At 36.8% G+C, this 20164-nt stretch overlaps 2 protein-coding genes and 1 pseudogene across 3 annotated transcripts; all 3 read right to left on the bottom strand.

Annotated features, from left to right (window-relative positions):
• Nucleotides 1-9573: 9573 nt before the first annotated feature.
• LOC111201888 lies at nt 9574-12067 on the bottom strand. The gene is made up of 9 exons (XM_048743666.1): nt 11531-12067; nt 11169-11442; nt 10972-11086; nt 10772-10896; nt 10577-10658; nt 10376-10487; nt 10142-10284; nt 9938-10058; nt 9574-9870 (listed from the first exon to the last, which is right to left on the bottom strand). Exons 1-9 carry the CDS (start codon nt 12065-12067, stop codon nt 9574-9576), a joined length of 1806 nt encoding a protein of 601 aa, XP_048599623.1.
• An 829-nt stretch (nt 12068-12896) lies between these two features.
• LOC106441502 (putative E3 ubiquitin-protein ligase UBR7) lies at nt 12897-15286 on the bottom strand. Of its 2 annotated transcripts, none has more exons than XM_013883313.3 (6): nt 15186-15286; nt 14836-14953; nt 14353-14511; nt 14011-14283; nt 13329-13925; nt 12897-13232 (listed from the first exon to the last, which is right to left on the bottom strand). In XM_013883313.3, the coding sequence occupies exons 2-6, from the start codon at nt 14917-14919 to the stop codon at nt 13143-13145; spliced, it is 1203 nt and encodes a 400-aa protein (XP_013738767.2). In that variant the 5' UTR covers nt 14920-14953; nt 15186-15286; the 3' UTR covers nt 12897-13142. The 2 variants fall into 2 exon arrangements, with proteins under 2 accessions (XP_013738767.2, XP_022550423.2); XM_022694702.2 differs by having other exon boundaries at nt 15133-15211.
• A 2976-nt stretch (nt 15287-18262) lies between these two features.
• Nucleotides 18263-20162, bottom strand: LOC125580124 (annotated as a pseudogene).
• Between the last annotated feature and the right edge of the window lie 2 nt (nt 20163-20164).

Raw genomic sequence — 20164 nt, 5'->3', positions numbered from 1 at the left:
TACATACCAAAGTGTTCCTTCAGGTCGGTCGGGGTCTATGATCGGTAAACCTTCTCTGCCTGGAAAACCGAGAATGTCCTCAACAGTGTACTGAGAGTAAGGACAACTCGCTGGCACCATCAAATCAGCATGAACCTGATGGGCGGGCATCTGAGGAGGCACATGAGGAGCTGGCATCGGAGGAGGAGCTACCGGAGGAGGCACATGAGGAACTGATGGCGATGCCGTAGAAGAAGGCGAGACTCTCTGAGAAGATTGAGTCTCGGGGACGGTCTCCTGCTGACCCGAAGAACCGGGAGCTGAAGAAGAACCGGGAAGTGAAGGCGGGTCTAACCGACTAACCCGGTGGACCGAACATCTGCGAGTAGTGAGCACTACGCTGGTGTCTACGAATAGTCTGCAAAATTTAAATTTCTAAATTAAAGTCAAGAGTAAATAAAAAATTATGAACAGTATTAACTACGTAATTAATAAAATGAGGAAACCTAAATTTTGTAAACTAATTTCGTAAACTAAATTCCCTAAACTAACCACCTAATCTAAATTCCCTAAACTACTTAGAGAGAAAAGAGAGTTACCATGTTGAGAGGAAATGGAGAGGCTGTAGAGAGGAATTAGAGAGGAAATGAAGAGGGCTGCGGTTTCGCCTATATATAGGATTAGTGTTCGTCGAAAATTCGTCGCAAAATAACGAGGAAAGACAGAGGCCCGTCTTTCGTTTTGTCGCAAGGCCCAAGCAAATTAACGAGGATATACAGAGGCCCGTCTTTTATTTAACGTCGTTCTTGCGATGATTTTTGTTTTATCATCGATTTTACGTGGGCCCGTCTTTCGTTTCGTCGCAAGGCCCAAGCAAATTAAAGAGGATATACAGAGGCCCGTGTTTTATTTAACGTCGTTCTTGCGACGATTTTTGTTTCTATCATCGATTTTACGTGCAAATAGCGAGGCTTTTTTTGCTAACCCCTAAAATCTTAAACCCCAAACCTCAAACCCTATCTTTCTTATCTCCAAACCTCAAACCCTATCTTTCTTATATTTCTTATCTTATACTTCATATATTTCTAACCCTTTAACTTCAATATATATATTTTTTTGAATTTGAAAGGTTTAATACGTTGGAAAACAATTTTACAAATTTTGAATTTGACATATCACACAACAAATCAAACACACACTACAAATCATATATGAAAGGTTTAAAAACAAAAAAAAAAAAGAGAAGAAGATATTTGAATACAAATGATGTAGATTTATGTGGGCTACACTTACGTATCTCGTCATATGTGTTTCCAATATCTTTCTTCTTTTTTTTTTTTAAGTTTATATAAAATTGAAAATTAATTTTTTTTTAGTTTATATGAAGTAGGATGGGGAGTTTTAGGGTTTGCACATTTGGGGTTTAGGGATTTGGGTTTCATTTTAGTTTAGGGTTTATATTTACCGAAGAATTAACGACGAAAAGTAAAATAAAAAAGCTAACCTCGCTCATTCCACGTAAGTTAACGAGGCTCTTACGACGTTTTGGTCTTACGTGGAATAAGCGAGGTCCGCTTTTTTAATTATAAATCGTCTCTTAGTCCACGTAAATTAACGAGGCTCTTACGACGTTTACTGTTACCGTGGAATATGCGAGGTAATGTATTATAAATCGTCGTAAAATTCCCGTGAGATAACGTGGAAAGTACGACTGTCTCTAAACCCCTAAAACGAAACCCCAAATCCCAAACCACATCTTCTTTATCTTCTACTTCATATATCAAACACTTCTATCCTTTAACCTCAAGCAATTCATTCTAATCCAAACCGAAAATTATAAAAACACAATTCCTTTACTTATAATTAATGTCGATATCTTATTTATAAATAAACTCCCATTATCTTTAATTATATATAATAAATCAAACTCATACAAATATGAAATACATTAATCGGATTCATCGACATTCTCGTCATCACTTGAAACATCATCATTTACATGAAACTCGTCTTCAACAGCTTCCTCCGTGGGATCTTCGGTAAGATCTTCATACTCGTGATTATGCGGATCAATGAGAAGGATGCCATCAATTTCTTGTTCAGGTTCATGAACTTCATTTATTTGTTCTTCTTGCAATGGTGGTTCTTCTCCTACGATGATTCGTCCTCGAGGTGTAACTTTGATCACGGCTAACCAATTTATACCCGACTCTCTCATCCGTGGGTATGGAAGGAAGCTAACTTGGTCTGCTTGTGAAGCTAAGATGAAGGGCTCGAATTTGTTGTACCTCCGGCCACCGTTGACATCTACTACACCGAATTTGTTCAACCGAACACCTCTATTGACGACGGGGTCGAACCATTCACACTTGAAGAGGACGCATTTTAGCTTCAATATCCCTGGGAATTCGACTTCAATAATCTCCGTCAAGATTCCGTAGAAATCTGTTTCTCCTTTCACACAAATTCCATAGTTACTGGTTGCCCGCTGTTTACCATACTCATATGTGTGAAAAGTATAGCCTCGTGTGAAATACATCTGTGATGTGGTGACCTTTACAAGTGGAGATTGAATTACTTCGTGTAACCACTTAGGATAATCTGCATCGTCGTCATAATCAACCTATTTAAAAATAAAAAGAACGTTGAAATACAAATCATTCATGTATGAAAATTTTAAAAGTATTTGATTAATACCTGATTCTTCAACCACTTAACAAAGTGTTGATCTTTTCTTTTGTCTACGTCACTTGTGGATATACCAGGAAATGTTTCTTTGACTTGTGAAACAAACATGCTGTAAATTCACATTTTACATGAATTAATCTCTCTCAATTATATAATGTATACTCAATTTAAGTTACCTTTCAAAATAACGCATCAATGGATCCTCGCAATTGAGTAGAATATAGGTGTGTGCACTATGAGCGTCTTCTTCACTCGACCACCAAACCTGTTTTGATTTCCCACCAAGTCGTCCAATCTGGCTAAAGATTTCTGGAACACCAACAACTGCATATGTGGGCGCAACGCCACCATCATCATATCTTCTTGGAGCTCTTCTTCGGGTACGTACTTTTGACGCAAAGTAGTACGATGTGAAGTGAGAAACTTCTTCTGTCAAACTTCCAGCAATTATAGAACCTTCAACTTTGGCGAGGTTCTTTGCTTTTCCCTTCAAATATTTCATGGCTCGCTCGTACTGATACATCCATCCGTAATGTACCGGTCCACGAAGCAATGCCTCATATGGGAGGTGGATAGCTAGATGCTCCATCACGTCAAAAAAGCCTGGAGGAAATATCTTCTCCAAGTTGCACAATAAGATAGGAATGTTCTCCTGAAGCTGTTCTACGACTTCTTCTTTAAGAGTGCGTGTGCTCAAATCCCTGAAAAATGCTCCAATGCCTATTCCAAAAACAATTAAACACATTGTTAGTCAAATACTATTATTGTAAACTAAACCAATTTAATATTATTGTCCTATTGTAAACTACCTGCAAGTGCTTCATGTACGTTTGTTGGAAGTAGCTCCGCAAATGCAAATGGCAGAAGTCGTTGCATAAAGACATGACAATCATGACTCTTCATCCCGGAGAACTTTTGACCCTTTTCAACACATCTTGAAAGATTTGAAACATACCCATCAGGGAACTTCACTTCTGATGCCACCCAATTGAACAAAACCGACTTTTTTTCTGAAGACAATCTAAAAATTGGAACGGGAACTTGGCCATTGCTTTTTATATGTAACTCACTTCTTGAGCAAATATCCGGCAAGTCCAACCTCGATTTTATGTTGTCTTTTGTCTGCCTGGGTACATTCAATATTGTATTCATGATGTTCTCAAAGAAATTCTTCTCTATATGCATCACATCAAGGTTGTGGCGCAGAAGAAGATCCTTCCAATATGGTAACTCCCAAAATATACTCTTCTTGTGCCAGTTGTGATGAACACCGTAAGAATCAGGCATATTACGAGGGACATGCCAATTACCACCCCAGCGAACTGTTTCGTTAGCTCCGTAGTAGTCGATTTGCGCTTCAATTTGTTCTCCAGTTAGATATGGAGGAGGAGTGTCTCTCACAACCTTTTTGTGCCTAAACAAATTCTTGTTTCTTCGGTACGGATGGCCAACTGGAAGAAATCGACGGTGACAATCGAACCAACTTGTCTTTCTACCATTCTTCAGTTGAAATGCATCTGTCGTTCCATTACAATATGGACAAGCTAATCTCCCATGTGTAGTCCATCCAGACAACATCCCATAGGCAGGAAAGTCACTTATGGTCCACAAAAGCATAGCTCGCATCGTAAAATTCTTCTTCGTTGAGCAGTCATACGTCCTCACCCCTGTTGACCACAAATCCTTCAACTCTTTTATCAGTGGTTGTAGGAAAACATCAAGTGACCTTTTTGGATGCTTCGGACCGGGTATTAATATGGTCAAGAATAAAAACTCCCGTTGCATGCACATCTCCGGTGGCAGGTTGTATGGCGTAAGAAAGACAGGCCACAATGAATATTGTCTCCCTGACATTCCAAATGGACTAAATCCATCTGTGCATAATCCGAGGTACACATTCCGGCTATTGCTAGCGAAATTCGGATGTACTTTGTTAAAATGTTTCCAGGCTCTTGCATCTGATGGATGAGTCATCTCACCATCCGTCTGAGTATGCTCGGCATGCCACCTCATCTTTCCAGCAGTCTGCTCCGATTGGTACAATCTTTTCAATCTATCTGTAATTGGTAGGTACCACATCCTTTGGTACGGTACCCTATTACGTCCCCTTCCTTGCGGCTTGAATCGTGGTTTCTTGCAGAATCGACATTCTTCCAACTTCTCATAATCTCCCCAGTAGATCATGCAGTTGTCGATGCAAACATCTATCATCTCCGAAGGCAACCCAAGACTATAAACCAGTTTCTGAATCTCATAATAAGAATCAGCAGACTCATTGTCTTCCGGCATATACTCTTTAAATAAATCTGCCCATTCGTTCATGCAACTTTCAGGTAGATTGTGATCAGTTTTAATATTCATCATTCTAGCAGCCAATGACAATTTAGAGAGACCTTCTCTACAACCACTGTAAAGTGGTTGATTTGCCGCATCTAACATTTCATAAAACTTTTTTGAATCTATGTTAGGTTCTTCATCATCATGAGCTACGAATGCATCAGTTACCATATCATGAACCCTATCATAATCTACCATCGGCTGATCCTCCTGATGGTAACTATGTGCATTATGCAATTGATGATCAACCGATTCTTCTTGAAAGTTGCTATTACTACTACTAGCTTCATTCTGATCATAACTATAACCTTCTCCATGTTGAAACCAGATATAATAATTTGGCGTGAAACCTCTATTTACTAAATGCTTCCAAACATTTTCACGATTTGCCAACTTTGAATTGTTACATTTCCTACAAGGACAGAATATTTTACCGCTTTCTTGGGCGAGCGGTGTAGAATCTGCTTGATGCATAAAACGCTCCAACCCAGCAAGATATTCTTTCGTCACTCTCCCGTTAGCATCTCTATGCATATACATCCACCTCCGCAACTCGAAAATATTTCCCAAGCCCGACATTTTTTTCACGTTTTTTTCTTGTTGGTGTGCTTAAAATTATGTTCAAACCTCCATATATATAGAAAATTTTCGAATCTGGTAGTTGAATTTTGCTAGGAATTTACGACGAAAAATTAGGTTGGTGGCAAAAAAAACGTGTTAAGTTGGTGGATTTCTCGTTCTTTCCTCGTAAGTTATTTCCTCGTAAAAATCATGATAAAATTACGACGAATTTGCGACGAAACACATTTTTCCCGGAAAAACCACGTCAACTTACGACGATTCTACGAGGAAAAGCTTTACTCGGTATTTTACAAGGCCATTACGAGGAAACTTTATTTCCTCGCAATTTCATCGTTAAGTCTTCGTAATTTCACGAGGAATAGTTTTCCTCGTTAAATTTCCTTGCTAAAACTGTGTTTTCTTGTAGTGTTTTTTTATTTTCGGCAAAATTTCCATTTTTGGCTCATATAAAGAGTTAATGTATTTAATCATTCATGGTTGTCTACATATATTTATAATTATTATGTTTTTGATCGATTGAGTTAAAGAACTTAGTCCTAAACAATGCTAAGTAATCATCTAATATCATAATTTCAAATCATGCTAGGAAAACGGTGAGTTTTATCTCCGATGATCGGAACAGTGCTGGGGAATAGACGCCGGCTTCGTTGGAGACGCTCCTCGAATGATGCGAATGGAACTTCTGCTCGGTAACAATAGTTTTATCCGAAGGAATTGCCGACTTCACTGAACCTCCGACGTCGACCGGTAGAAGAACTGCTCTGATTAGCCATGGCGATGAGATTCAAAGAGATAGCGGTGGAGTGAAGGAAGAAGGAGACTCTCCGGTTTCCCTCGCTAAGGAAGAAGAAAATCTTGAATCTCTAACTTGACGTGACTAGCAATTTGGGCCAATTACGGTTAGTAATATATCGGGTATGTCTTATTTGAGTTGTATTTAATCAGTCTCTATATTTTGTTTTTATTAACTAATGGCCCAGCCCATTTCCATATTTGGGAATTTCAAGTTTATAATTGATATTTATAAAAACTATGAAACCAATGATATAAACTTAGAAATGATATTATGATAATTAATATATGTTTAATATATATTTTCATATATATTAAATATTGTCTGGACTGCATTATCAGTTGTTTATATCACATGTAAATATGAGATTTAATATGATTTTGTATCAAAACAAAATCATGTGTATTTGTAAGTCTGTGTGGGTTTTAATTCCTTTACAAAAATGTATTGTCACATAATATGACTCTATAATACTCTTACTATCCAAAGAATTTTGTTATAAGTTAATTTGTTTGTGTAGATAATTAGCTTTCAATATAACTTTTCCTAAAAAACTAACCACTAAAAATTCAGTAAATTATACAATATAAAATACATGAATTACTATCCCACAACCACATCTTATTCTTGGCTATCAGCAATACAAAGAAGAACAGTGAAGTTTTATCAGGAGCATTAATATATAACCCAAGAAATACTGAATTTTCTATAAGTCTTTTAAATGCACCATAAGTTACAACAATAATATATGTTGAATAGTAAAGAAGTTATAAAAATCAATTTAAAAACATAATTATAAAATATGTTTCAGTTTCAATTAAGTATAAAATCAATTTAAAACTACTAACGTAATCATAAAATACAATAACATAAAATATGGGTTATAAGGAATAAAAAATCTAAATACACACCGATATGAATCAATCAATGAAGTTTTTGAATCTCTCGCAATTGGTTTGATATTAACCAAGTGATGCAGTTTAAAAAAACAAAAGTAGTGTACTTAATGGATTAATGTTGTAGTTTAAATTTTTAATGAGCAAAAGAAAAACAGAACATGAGAAAAAATGCCGTAGATAAAAGTTTTATAAATCTTTTTCATAGAAAGTTTTATAAAGTTTCATAAAAAGCAACAAACTTCTTTTTAAACCATGAAAATGAATTATTGTTATAGACTATAGACTAAAGCCTAGTTGATCACTCATGAGTGATTACTAACTTTGTTCCTCTGATTGAAACTTCGTATAAGATCAATAGTACTGTCACAGTAAAAGCGGGTAGCAGGTGTTGAGGTGAGTATTAGCTTTCCTGTAGTCATATAAGAATATGTCGGAGTGAGTTACTATGCATTTTACTGATTAAACAACGTTTAAAACAACCATATAAGATCGATAGATATTACCTTTGCACACTCTGGGATTGATGCTTGTAATGATTACGACTTCGTGTTTCAAGTCTGTCCTGCAATGTAACTCTCTAAACAGAGCAGATGCATTGTCCATTGGGGTCAAGCGAACCCTTTTTGACCTGTATGTAATGTGTGAGTGTAAATAAGTTGGACTCACTCAAAATATTAAATAAAGGGGTGGGTTTAATGTAATCTTGGTACCTGCTTAGCAGTATGCAAATTACTACCTTTGTTGTTGCAACTGGATTTTTGATATTGGTACCTTGAATCAATAATATTTGCCCGACCACATCTGCAATAATGTTTGTATTGAAATTAGAGTTATATTTATTAATAAATAAACAAAATAACGTTGGTGTTTACCTGGTAAGTAGTTTGTAGCAGTCGCTAGGTTGATCAATTGTTTGTATATGAGATGATGGAATGTGTTATGAGTCATCATCGGGATTTCTTCTTCTATTCGATCAATCTTTGTCGATGCGTTGATTTGAATAATGTATGGCTGAGTAGTGAGCTTGTACCGTTGATTATTTTGTAAGAGGGAGAAATACTGAATTTGATATATCTTATTCACTTTCAGGATCTGAGTTGTTTCTACTTGAAGTCTGCTACTAATCTTGCATTCGTATGTCTCCCCCTATTTTCATTATGTTAATAATTGTATTTGTTTTCTATTTTTCTTATGATAAATAATTAAGATACCACATACCTTGATGTCAATACAAAGGAACGAAGTACCAAGATACTCGTTTTTATTTTTGTGATTAAAAATTTGCCACATCCGACATATACGAACCAATTTTGGCGACATTGCCAACTCCTCGCTCGGCTGAAAAACAAACACAATACCTAGATCACATGCCACTTATATTATCAGTTCAACCATTTGGCTATTAAATGGTTCTAAAACAATTATCAAACAAATTAGCCATCAAACTCTAGGATACTAAATGGTTCTAAGATTTTCCAGTAGATCACATATATCAAATTAGGAAAAACGGGTTGGTTTGGGACATCCTTAACATCCTCTACGGTTTGGTATCATACTACAATTTGGGAATGGTCTTCTACATAGCAGAAAACACATGATCCATATGTACTAAGAAGAATGAGGTATACTTAAAGAGTACAAATATTATATTAGGTGAAGAAGAATAAGAGCAGAGTACCTATCTGGTGAGCAGTGGAGAAAGGGAGAGAAGCTCTTGATCTGAGAGAGGTGCCTGGAATGTGTGTAATAAATTATATGGGATGAGTATTGTTTCTTTCTATACAAACGTCTATATATTAAACGTATTGTTGCAGATTTCCTAAAATGCATGATAACGAATATCTTTATTAAGTGTGAGATTGGAGATTAGTTATCTAATGCCATATATGTTTATGATATAAAAATATAACATTACTTTCGTAGGAACTATAAAGATTTGAAACTAAAACATGTTCGAATAAAACAGAAATGTTGATATTTTAGAAGATCATAATTTTTTAAGATCAACACCTTCTTGATAACGTAGATGTTAATATATTAAGTAATACATGCATGCATACGTAAATATATAATCCATGCATTCAAAAGTATCAATCAACGACTTCTGATCAACCAATTATATCCTTTACTCATATAATTCAACACCTTCTTAATTAAGTATTAAGCAAGAAGGAAAAAAACAAAGCATAGTCTTTATTAAACACCAAGATTGTTCAAATGACACAAAAGCAAAGTCTAAAGATGAAAAACAAAGCATAGTCTTTACGAAAACAAAGAAACAGTACTCAAAATTTATTAGCCACATTTGGCACGCTTGGTCTCTCCAGACTCGATCCCATCAGAGTTCCTTTTCACAGTCCCATCTGCAGCTCCATCCTTCTCATCAGCAGGCTCCTCTTCCACGTCCTCATCTATGTTGCCTTTAAGTGCTGGAACTTTCAGAGGAAGAACTTTGGTGACAGTCAAAGACTGGGTCTTGCCATCCAGGTTGTGTTTTGATACCTTGATAACGAACGTGCGAGTCTGTCCAATGGAATCAGTCAGAGACGGTGTCACCGGGACTCCATGATTATCTCCGACCCTTTCATTGGCCTAATACAAATTCAAACATGTGTAAGAACACAATCTAACCCTGAATGGCGGATCGGTATGTAATTACCTCAAAGTAGCTCTCAACCAATTCTGAGGCTTTCATCCCAGTCAACTCACGCCCAGCATCACCGAGAAGCACAAAGCTAGCGTGATCATTGTTGTCATAGACAGAGAGCTTTGTGAGATACCTATGATACATGAACATTAATAATGGATGCTGATAGTGTATCTGACACACACAAAAAAAAAAAACTATGAATAAAAATCTTACTCTGCAGCGCCGACAATCTCAGTCTTTCCACACTTCTTACACATAAGCGTGGTAGGCCCTTTGGTTGCTTTAGTCTTGCACCCACCACAAGCAATATAATACCACGCCGAGTCACGCACAATATCATCAATAGTGGCTGAGCACTAGAACCAAGCGACCTGCGAATTACATCAGAGAATATACTAAATAACTAAAGCTAGCGCAACGTATGGACGAAAGAATGAATTATTGTACCTTTGCCCCTTCCTGCTTCATGTAAGATAACAATTCTCCTATAGTAGCCGTCTCAGCTTTGGTGACAATCTCAACATTCACCCTATTGGTAACTTCCGTGTTCGATTCAAACCTGAGAAAATGTTCGGAAACAAATTTTTTAACAAAGTAAAATGCTTGGTGGACTGAAATAGACGTTCCAAATCAATAAAGAACACATACCAAGCCAGATATTCTCTGGTTGCTTGAACATCCATATCAAAAAACACACGCGAGGATGATAGAGATGACAGAGATAAGGCACCTGCAATATGACCAATGTTACATACCAAACAAAATCAAATTAACAAATAACCAATGTTCCCCACGCAGCCTACTAACATCAATAAACCATAACCAAGTCTAGGTAATACTAACCTCCAAAACGTTTTGGATTAACAGTTGTCACCAGAATAACAGTTGGAGGTTTTCCAAGCGCTTTAAACTTCTCACAGAAGACTGCAGCGGCCTTGTCCCATATGTACAACTTCATGACAGAACCACTGCATAAAACCAAACTCATGTGGTATGCAAAACACATATACACATATATAGCATAAACACTATAGAGAACTCACTCATGTGTCTGGACATTGACCAAAATTCTTCTTGAAGAAGCTATCTCGACTTCATCAAGCACAAGACTGTCACTCAAGGCCTGCTCATTCACCAGTTTCACGTGACCGGCATAATCTGCAATAAGATAAATCAATACTTATTGCCCGTATTCCAGACCAATCAAGTAATAAACCGGCCAATTCCGAGAAAAGCTTACCATAAAGATCTCCCCTGAGATCACATGCCGCTTCAAACTCCTCGTAACCATAGAATCGGAACCGGTCTTCAGGAAACGGAACCAGACTGTTCTCGAGAACGGAGAGCACATAATTCCATGTGAAAGCAATGGTCACGTCTGGCTGAGCAACTCGGTACACACTCTTGCTTTTAGATCCATAAAAGTTATTAAGCCTGTAGACGGAACCAACGAACATATGAGGCAAATAGGTCTTGATCCTGTTTGGTGAGATGAACCCTTGGATCACAGTACCCTGATGATAACAAAAAACAAAAGCAACGAATGTTAGTATTTGATCGAACAAGCAATACCAATACAAAATCATAAATGTCGGATTGTACATGTCCGTCAATCAGAAGCATTTCAAGACCAAAAAGGACCTTCGTGAGTGTGTTCCGAGCCTCCCAAAAATGTATCAGACGAAACCTTAGCTCGCCTTCTTGTGGTCCGAACTTGACATCTTTGAAGAACAGTACTTCGTCAGAGGCGGAGACGACGGCTTTGCCGTTTAGTTTCTTGGAATTTGGAACGCCAGAGACAGCGATAGGGAGAGAGACTCCGTGTTGACGGGCTCGTTTGACCGGATCAGCGGAGGAGACAACGGCCTTGCCGTTTGATTTCTTGGACTTCGAATCGCCGGAGATAGCTGTAGGGAGATAATCTTCGGGTTGGCCGGCACATTTGGCCAGATCAGCGGAGGAGACAATGGCTTTGCCGTTTTGCTTCTTGGACTTCGAATCGTCGGAGGCAGCTGTAGCGAGAGAGACTCCGGCTTGACCGACTCGTTTGACCGGCTCGGCGGAGGAGACAACGTCTTTTCCGTTTGGTTTCGTCGCGGGAACATCGCCGGAAACAGGTGTTTGGCTGTTGGAATTCATGGTTTGAGATATTTGTGTGTGTAACTAATCTGGAGAAAATACGAAGGTTATATAGAAATTGGAAAGGGGATAGGCGAAAGAACACATTAATGAGTTCTCCAGAGGATTCATTGCACACTCATGAATACGGTGCCGATTGATCGATCTGTGGAGAAAGGAGAAACGATGAAGAGAGGAGTCGTCGAAGAGAATAATCACCGCACCGTTTTAGGGTTGGCAAGCGAAGCGCTGAGAGGAGGCTGATACTGGGCTACACACGAGGTTGAGCTTTCTTTTCTTTTGGACTAATCAATTAAAAAATAGAAGCCCAAGATCAGCCCAAGTTTGTTTGACGTGGACAAACGAACAAACCCCATTGGTCGATTTTTTCTGCCGACGTGGAGGGCATCTCCATTGAGAATATTAAACTTTTAGTTATTGTATGATTTTTTTCGTGAACATCTAACCCTTTTCTTATGAGGCTCACATGTAAATTAAATTTGGTCATCCCAAGCCCAACAGATAAAGCTTTGTAGTTTAGATGGCCCAACGTTAAAGACCAGACTTGATTAGTTTAAGGTTTGGTCTTCCATGCCACCAAATCCCAGTATCAGGGTTCAAGAAGTTGACATAAACTATTTGTTTAATATAAATTCATTTATCCATGGTCAAACCAAATTGACTTGAAAGAGTGTCAGTTCTTTTTCTAGTCCTCAATCTTGGATGTTAAAACCATTTGACTAAATGAAAAAGAAGAAGAATAAGGGAAGGAAGGTAGAAGTGAACAGAAGATTTTTGTGATTCAATTTTCTAAATTCATATAAAAATAGCTGATAATAAAAGTAAATAGTAGTCATAGAACTAGTAGTTTATATAGATAATAGTCTGCTGTTACACAAAAGCTACAAACTCCATACACTGAAGTACAAAGTTGTTTGCATAACTTAGGAGCTAAAGACAGTCATAGAGATTAGAGTAACCTCCTCACTCCTCATTTTAAACCAACATACCTAAAGAAAGTTAACATGCGATATGGAAAGAAACAGAATTTAGTACCGTAATAACTCAAACCTCCTCTCGTCATTGACTACTTAACTCACTCCATCCTTTTGCGTTTATTTTTCAGTTTTGAGAACATCTCCTCAACATCTTCAGACGTTATCGCCCTTGAAGTACCAACAGACTCCTACAAAAACAAAAAAGATCATCAGAGTGTCTTTTAAAAAAAAAGCTGTGCATCAAAGAGGGTTCATGGAGAATCAGAGTTCTTTTAAATGTATACCAGTAAACTCCTGAACCCTTCTTTGAAGTCTTTGATGCCGTGAGAGAGCTCAACTTTAGTTACATGGTCGAGATTGTTAAAATGATCAAGTGCTTCGCCTTCCTGTTTCTCCAGTTTCTCTGTTCTTTTCTCCTTCGCCTTATTCTCGTATTCGGCAATCGTGTCCTCTGCATCAAGTAAATAGCTAACCTTTCTCTCGCTGTACATCTCTAGGCACTTCTCGCATTTGCATAGCATGTTCCTCCAGTTTTTGGTTACAAACAGCGGTTTCTTCTCAAACTCAGGACACGAGGTTAGACCCGTCGCAATAGCACAACCAGCCGCAGGAAAGGGTTCAGAGTCGGCGAGCTTCTCAGAGCATCCTCTCAAAACAGATTTTTCAGCTTCAGTGCTGTTCTCAGGCTGGAGAGCTTCAGTAGCTGTGGGGGTTTGGTTTGTCTCGGTAGTGTCTGAAGAAGCATTAGCAGAACCATTGGAATCAACTTTAGCAGCAATCCACAGTTTCTCGGGGTAGAGTGTGAGAAACGAACAAACTGGAGAGCAGTTTTGACAAATGAAATCCTCATAAACCGGCACTCCTTCCTCATCTCTTGGAATCTGTTAAACATCACATAGAATTTTGAACTAGAAACACCAAAACAAAAGGCCAAAGGTAAACTAAGGGTAAGCTCTGATCACAAACCTGGCTACTAACACCGTCTGAAGGTTTGGGAGCGAGATGCTCCTCGTGAAACCAATCCTCACAGATACAACACTGTATCATCTCCCCGTGGTCCTCCCCATTTGGGTCAGGGTAAGGTTTGTCGCAAGAGCAGTACAAGCCTTTGAAGTTATGGTTGTAAGAATTCTCGGGGTTCTCTACATCTTTGCCCGGGAGAAGCTTACAGGCTAAAGTTCCAAACTTGGAGTTCCCACAGTCACATCGGAAATTTCTCTTAGTCCAGAGCTCCAAAAGCTTCATAACCACAAACAATATTCAACCATCAGAAAACCAACTAACACATATATGTAAATATATATCAACCTCATGACCATCGTGACAAGTTAAGCAACAGGCAGTGCAGACTCCAGCATTCCCCTCTGGAGTACATGTAATGCAAGAGAAAATGGCCTGTCTTTTCATGTAACCCTTTGGGTAAGTACACTCATCTCCCTCGTCTCCACCCAACACCAAGTCAGCTTCCTTCAAGGATCAAGAATCACAAAAGGAAGTTAGTGAATGTATAATTAATAAAAACAGGACACACAAGATTCTGAAAATGCCAGTGATGAACAAAGAAACCCAAACCATAGACTACTGAATTTGATAGAAACAGTTGAAGAGACACACATACAAACAATCACTAGAGACTGTATAATAACATTCAAGGATCAAGAATCACACAAACCAGGTAATAATATCCAAATAACTTGTGATTACAAACACAAGATTCTGAAAAAAAAATCAGTGATGGGAAAGGAAAATGCGTAATTAATAAACTTTTTAACGATAAGAATTGAAGAGCACCAGCTCTTCGGCATCCATGCTTTCGATGTACTCTTCCATCGTTACAGTTGCCTCAGCATCGTCCTCGAAATCACCCGATGCCATTTTCGCAATCGATCACTCTTTCACAATCTCACACCTGAAAGAACCGAGAGGGATGAAATTGGATGTAAGTAGAGGCTATTAGAAAGACTCGACGAGATAATCCCTAATTTTTTCTCAAAATTTTGAAAACCCTAGATTCTTCGCAAAATCATCAATCGATTACTAATAGTGTTCCAGAAGATAAAAAATTAGGGTTGTTTCATTTTGCAATACTGATAAGATATGATCGCAGAGAGCTAGAGAGAGAGAGGGGGAGAGCAAGTTACGGTGTGAAGCTGAGCACAAGGAGGGCTTTTGGGCTACAACTGAGGATCTAGCCGAGTTCAAGGTCGTTATATAACCCCAGGGACTTTATCGTCCTTTTCCCGCCAATTATCCCCATTTCCATTTTCCCTCCATCCTTTTTTTTTTTTTTGCTTCCACTGTTGTTGAATGTTTTTATTTTCTTCAATTCTCCATTCAACTAAATGTTTAAATTCCATTTAACTTTTCGTGGATATATTATTCTAGTTTTGTAGACAACACTTGAATTTAGTTAACAAAAAATAAAAGAAATGGGTGTGAATTTATTTCTTAACAAAAAATAAATCATGGGATAAATTATGTGTCCATAATGATAATGGTGGGCTAGGTTTCGAGGATTTGGCGGATTTTAATACAGCAATGTTGGGAAAGCAGCTGTGGAGACTGATTGAGAAGCCAAATTCTCTTTTCTCGCGAATCTTCAAAGGACGGTACTATAGGAATGCTTTACCCCTGGAACCGATTCGCTCATATTCTCCGTCGTATGGCTGGAGGAGTATTATCTCTGCTAGATCTCTGGTTTGTAAAAGACTAGTTAAAAGGGTTGGAACATGGTCATCTATCTCAGTATGGAATGACCCCTGGCTCCCATCCACCCGCCCGAGACCAGCAAACAAAAATTTTCACGATAGCTACCCGTACCTCACAGTGGATTCCCTCATTCATCAGGAATCCCGAACATGGAATTTACAGGCAATTAGGACTTTGGTGGAACCCAATGATGCAAAAATGATTAAAAGCCTTCCTCTGAGTAGAAATCTGTTGGATGATAGAAATGGATGGTATTTCACTAAAAATTGAAGATACACAGTACAATCAGGGTATCAAATTGAAAGGATATATCCTGATAAGGAGAAACAATCAGAATTTTATGGACCCAACGTGGATATTCTCAAGGCATTCTGCTGGAAAGTGAAGTGTCCTCTAAAGTTAAGGCATTTTCTATGGCAGTTGTTGACAGGTTGTATAGCAGTGACCAAAAATTTAAAATCACGTGGAATACAAGGAGATACAAGATGTGCAAGGTGTGGTGATCCGGAAGAATCAATAAATCATGTTTTTTTTAATGTCCTCCGGCACGGCAAGCGTGGGCACTATCTAAGATTCCATTGAACCCAAATATTTTCCCTTTGGGCTCGATATTTGCTAATATGGATCATCTGTTTTGGAGAGTTAATCCAAAAATGGAGGATCACCAGTTTGCAGGATTCTATGGTACATTTGGAAGGGTCGGAATAATAAAGTTTTTAGTAATATTGATGTTGACCCGAGAGAAACGCTAAACTTAGCTGAATTGGAATCAACACTTTGGGCGGATGCACAAATTGTTAATGATTCCAGGATGGCCCCTGAAGCGCAGTTCAGAGTTAACTCACAGACTACAGGAAGATGGTGTTTCATTGACGGTTCTGGGAAAGATAAGAATTCTTTCTCAGGACAAGGCTGGTTCAACACACTTCCGGGATTTGAGGGTTTGTTAGAGGCAAGGAATGCAAGGGCAAGTCTCTCACCTCTTCATGCGGAGTTGGAGGCTCTAATTTGGGCAATGGAGTGTATGAAGAACTTACGACAGTACCGGTTCACGTTTGCAACAGATTGTTCTCAATTGGTGAAGATAGTTTCGGAACCAGAAGAATGGCCGGTATTTGAAAGCTACCTGGATGACATTAAGTTTTTGAGAAGAAGCTTTATCAACTCAGAGATTGTTCATGTTCCAAGGACGGAAAACATAAAGGCGGATCGTGTGGAACGTAATGCTCAGACACAACCGTCTTTCGTCGTACACATGGATGCGGGGTTACCACATTGGTTTACAAAGTCTATATGAGTCTGTAAATTTTTTCTTGCTGTCAAAAAAAAAAAAAAAAAACTAACAACTAGTGGCGCGCGGATATGAATTTTCGGTTTTTGATTATTTAATTTATTAAATGATCTATTTGTAATATTTGATCATATTATGTTCACTAAATAAATATTTTTTAGCATCGTATACTATCTATTTTTTGAAGAATGTGCGATATCATATAAAAAATTAAGTATATAGAGTTAATTAGAAAATTGTAAAAACATAATTTTTTCTTTCGTGTGCGATATCATATAAACAATGATCCGCCCAATTAATAGAAATCATGATTTCTTTCATGTGTGATTTTTTTATTTGAATCATTTCGTAAAAAAAATATTAAATTGTACATATTTTAATTATAATACTTTTAAATATCTTTACCTTTTTATTTGAAATACAGCTCAATATGTTTTAAAAACAATTATAACAAAACCTTTGAAAATACTTTTAGACGTTTTTTGAAAAATCTGAAAATTAACATTTTAAATTATAATTATCCTAAAATACGATTAGTTTTGATGTAAACGAAAACTAAAATTATGTCAAAATTAATTATATTCAATGATAATAACAATTTAAATTGATTTTAAAAAAAATATATATATACAAAAATATTGTTAGAAAGAAATATTCATTCATCTTTCAGATATAAAATGAAAATATTATAATTAAATAATAAAATTTATAAATAAAAGCCATAAATTTAGCAAACGACAAATGAGTTATATTATGCTAAAATTTTGTTTAAAGTTATACTACCGATGAGAGCAAATACCATACAATTTTTTTTTAAAAACATATCAATTCTTAAATATTTTTTTAATAAATAATAATTTTTAAATTTAATCAATTGAAAAATAATACCCGTACGATTATGTGGGTTAAAATCAAGTTTTACTGATGCATGTTATATATTATTGCGGCAAGTTTTAGATAACATTTTAATTATGCACTTTTTGAAAAATCTCCATTATTAAAATTATGCACGTAAAGATAACTTATGAGTTTTTTTGTTGATTAAATGACATTACGTCCAAATTCATTTAAAAATATTTCATTAATATAAATGAAAAAAACAATCAATAAAATAGGTTGTTTAAATTCATTTAAGGATATTTCATTAGTGTGACTAAAAAGATAATAAATAAAATAAGTAATTTAAATTCATTTAATGATATTTCATTAATGTAACTGAAAAAGACAAAGAAAAAATAGGAATTTTAATTAATGAAATAAATGCATTTTCAAATGGGTACTTCTCTTTTAATAATAAAGATTAGATTTGATTTGATAATACTTTAACTCTTTTGTAAGACTATCTACAATGGTTGATTTATTCAACACCCTCTTTTTCTCTTTTTAACACTCCACATCATCTTCTCTTTCTTCCACCTAATTATTCAACACCCACTTTATTTTTAGCATCTACAATAGTTTTGTTTAATAAAATTCAACACCCTACCCCACCATTTTTTTAAATCATCTTATCATTCTTTACAATTTAATAGTTACATAAATAATAATTTTGAGTATAATTAACATAAATAATTAAAATGACATATTTAAAAAAAATACATTTATATTTTTAACTATTTTTAAAAATACAATATTTTTTATTAAACAAATGAACTTATAAAAATTCAAATATACACGATGTAATACAACAAATAAAAACACACAACTTAATTGGTACAATAAACTCAATTCAAAAACATAAAAACTCTTAAACCACACGTAACTTAAAGTCGTTTTAATTTTGGAACATCCCGAATTTTGCCCATATGTGTTTGACTAGATCTGCTTGCAATTCGTGATGTACCTTTGAATCACGTAATTCAGATCTAGCACGCACATGATTTGCAAAAACGGGTAACACCTCAGTCGAAAATGGTTGTGGTGTACTAGAATCACTTGCCTCAGATTGATCATAATCGGTCCAATGTTGAGCATATGTATCTCGTTCATCTTCAACAATCATATTATGCAATATGATACATGACCGCATGATGATAGCCAAATCGGCTATATCCCACATGCGAGCTGGTTCACGAATGATTTTGAATCGAGCCTGTAAAACTCCAAATGCACGTTCGATGTCCTTCCGACATCCTTCTTGATATTTTGCAAATAACTTGTCTGGCTCACTTTGAGGAAGTCGGATTGATTTGACGAAAGTTGGATAAGAAGGATAGATACCATCAGCTAGATAGTATGCCATGTCATACGGACGTTGATTCAGGAAAAATTTTACTCTAGGAGTATTTCCTTGTTCAACATCATCAAACACCGGAGAACGATCTAGAACATTTATGTCGTTTAATGTGCCTGGACATCCAAAAAATGCATGCCATATCCATAGATCATGAGAAGCAACTGCTTCAAGTATAACAGTGGTGGTTCCCTTATCTCCTCTAGTAAATTGACCTTCCCACGCCGTTGGACAATTTTTCCATTCCCAATGCATGCAATCAATGCTCCCGATCATCCCTGGAAATCCCCGCATCTCACTGACGTGCAAAATTCTTTGAAGGTCATCTTGAGTTGGAGCTCTAAGATACTCGTGCTCATACAGTTGTATGACTCCATTACAAAATCGACGCAAGCACTCCAATGCTGTAGTACCTCCTATTTTGATATATTCGTCGACTGCATCAGCCGCAACACCATATGCTAGCATTCGCATGGCAGTAGTACATTTTGCCAATGGAGATATACCTTCTTTATTGGCTGCATCAACTCGCTGGGTGAAGTAGTTGTCATTGCTTGATAGGTCTCCAACGATCCGAAGAAAAACATGTTTTCGCATCCTGAATCGCCGACGAAATATTGCATCATCATATGTTGGTTGATTCGCAAAGTAATCATCAATAAGCCTTTGATTTGCAGCAACATGATCTCTTTTGAAGTATTTTCTCTTGCTGCGAGGTGTTTGTTCTTCAACAAATTTTTTTTCGACGCTCTCTAAACCGATTAACGATGTATCTCTCTTCAATTTCAGACTGTTTTTTGTAAGCTTCAATATCAAAAGGAAATTCTGACGGATCCATTGATATTTTTGTAAGCTATGATTTGTGTTGTTGGTACATTTATGAAATA

The sequence above is a fragment of the Brassica napus genome, chromosome C1, assembly GCF_020379485.1.
Source record: "Brassica napus cultivar Da-Ae chromosome C1, Da-Ae, whole genome shotgun sequence".
In the NCBI taxonomy this organism is placed as follows: Eukaryota; Viridiplantae; Streptophyta; class Magnoliopsida; order Brassicales; family Brassicaceae; genus Brassica; species Brassica napus.
The sequence above is the reverse complement of the archived record's forward strand: the minus strand, read 5'-3'. Positions and strand labels throughout refer to the sequence as shown.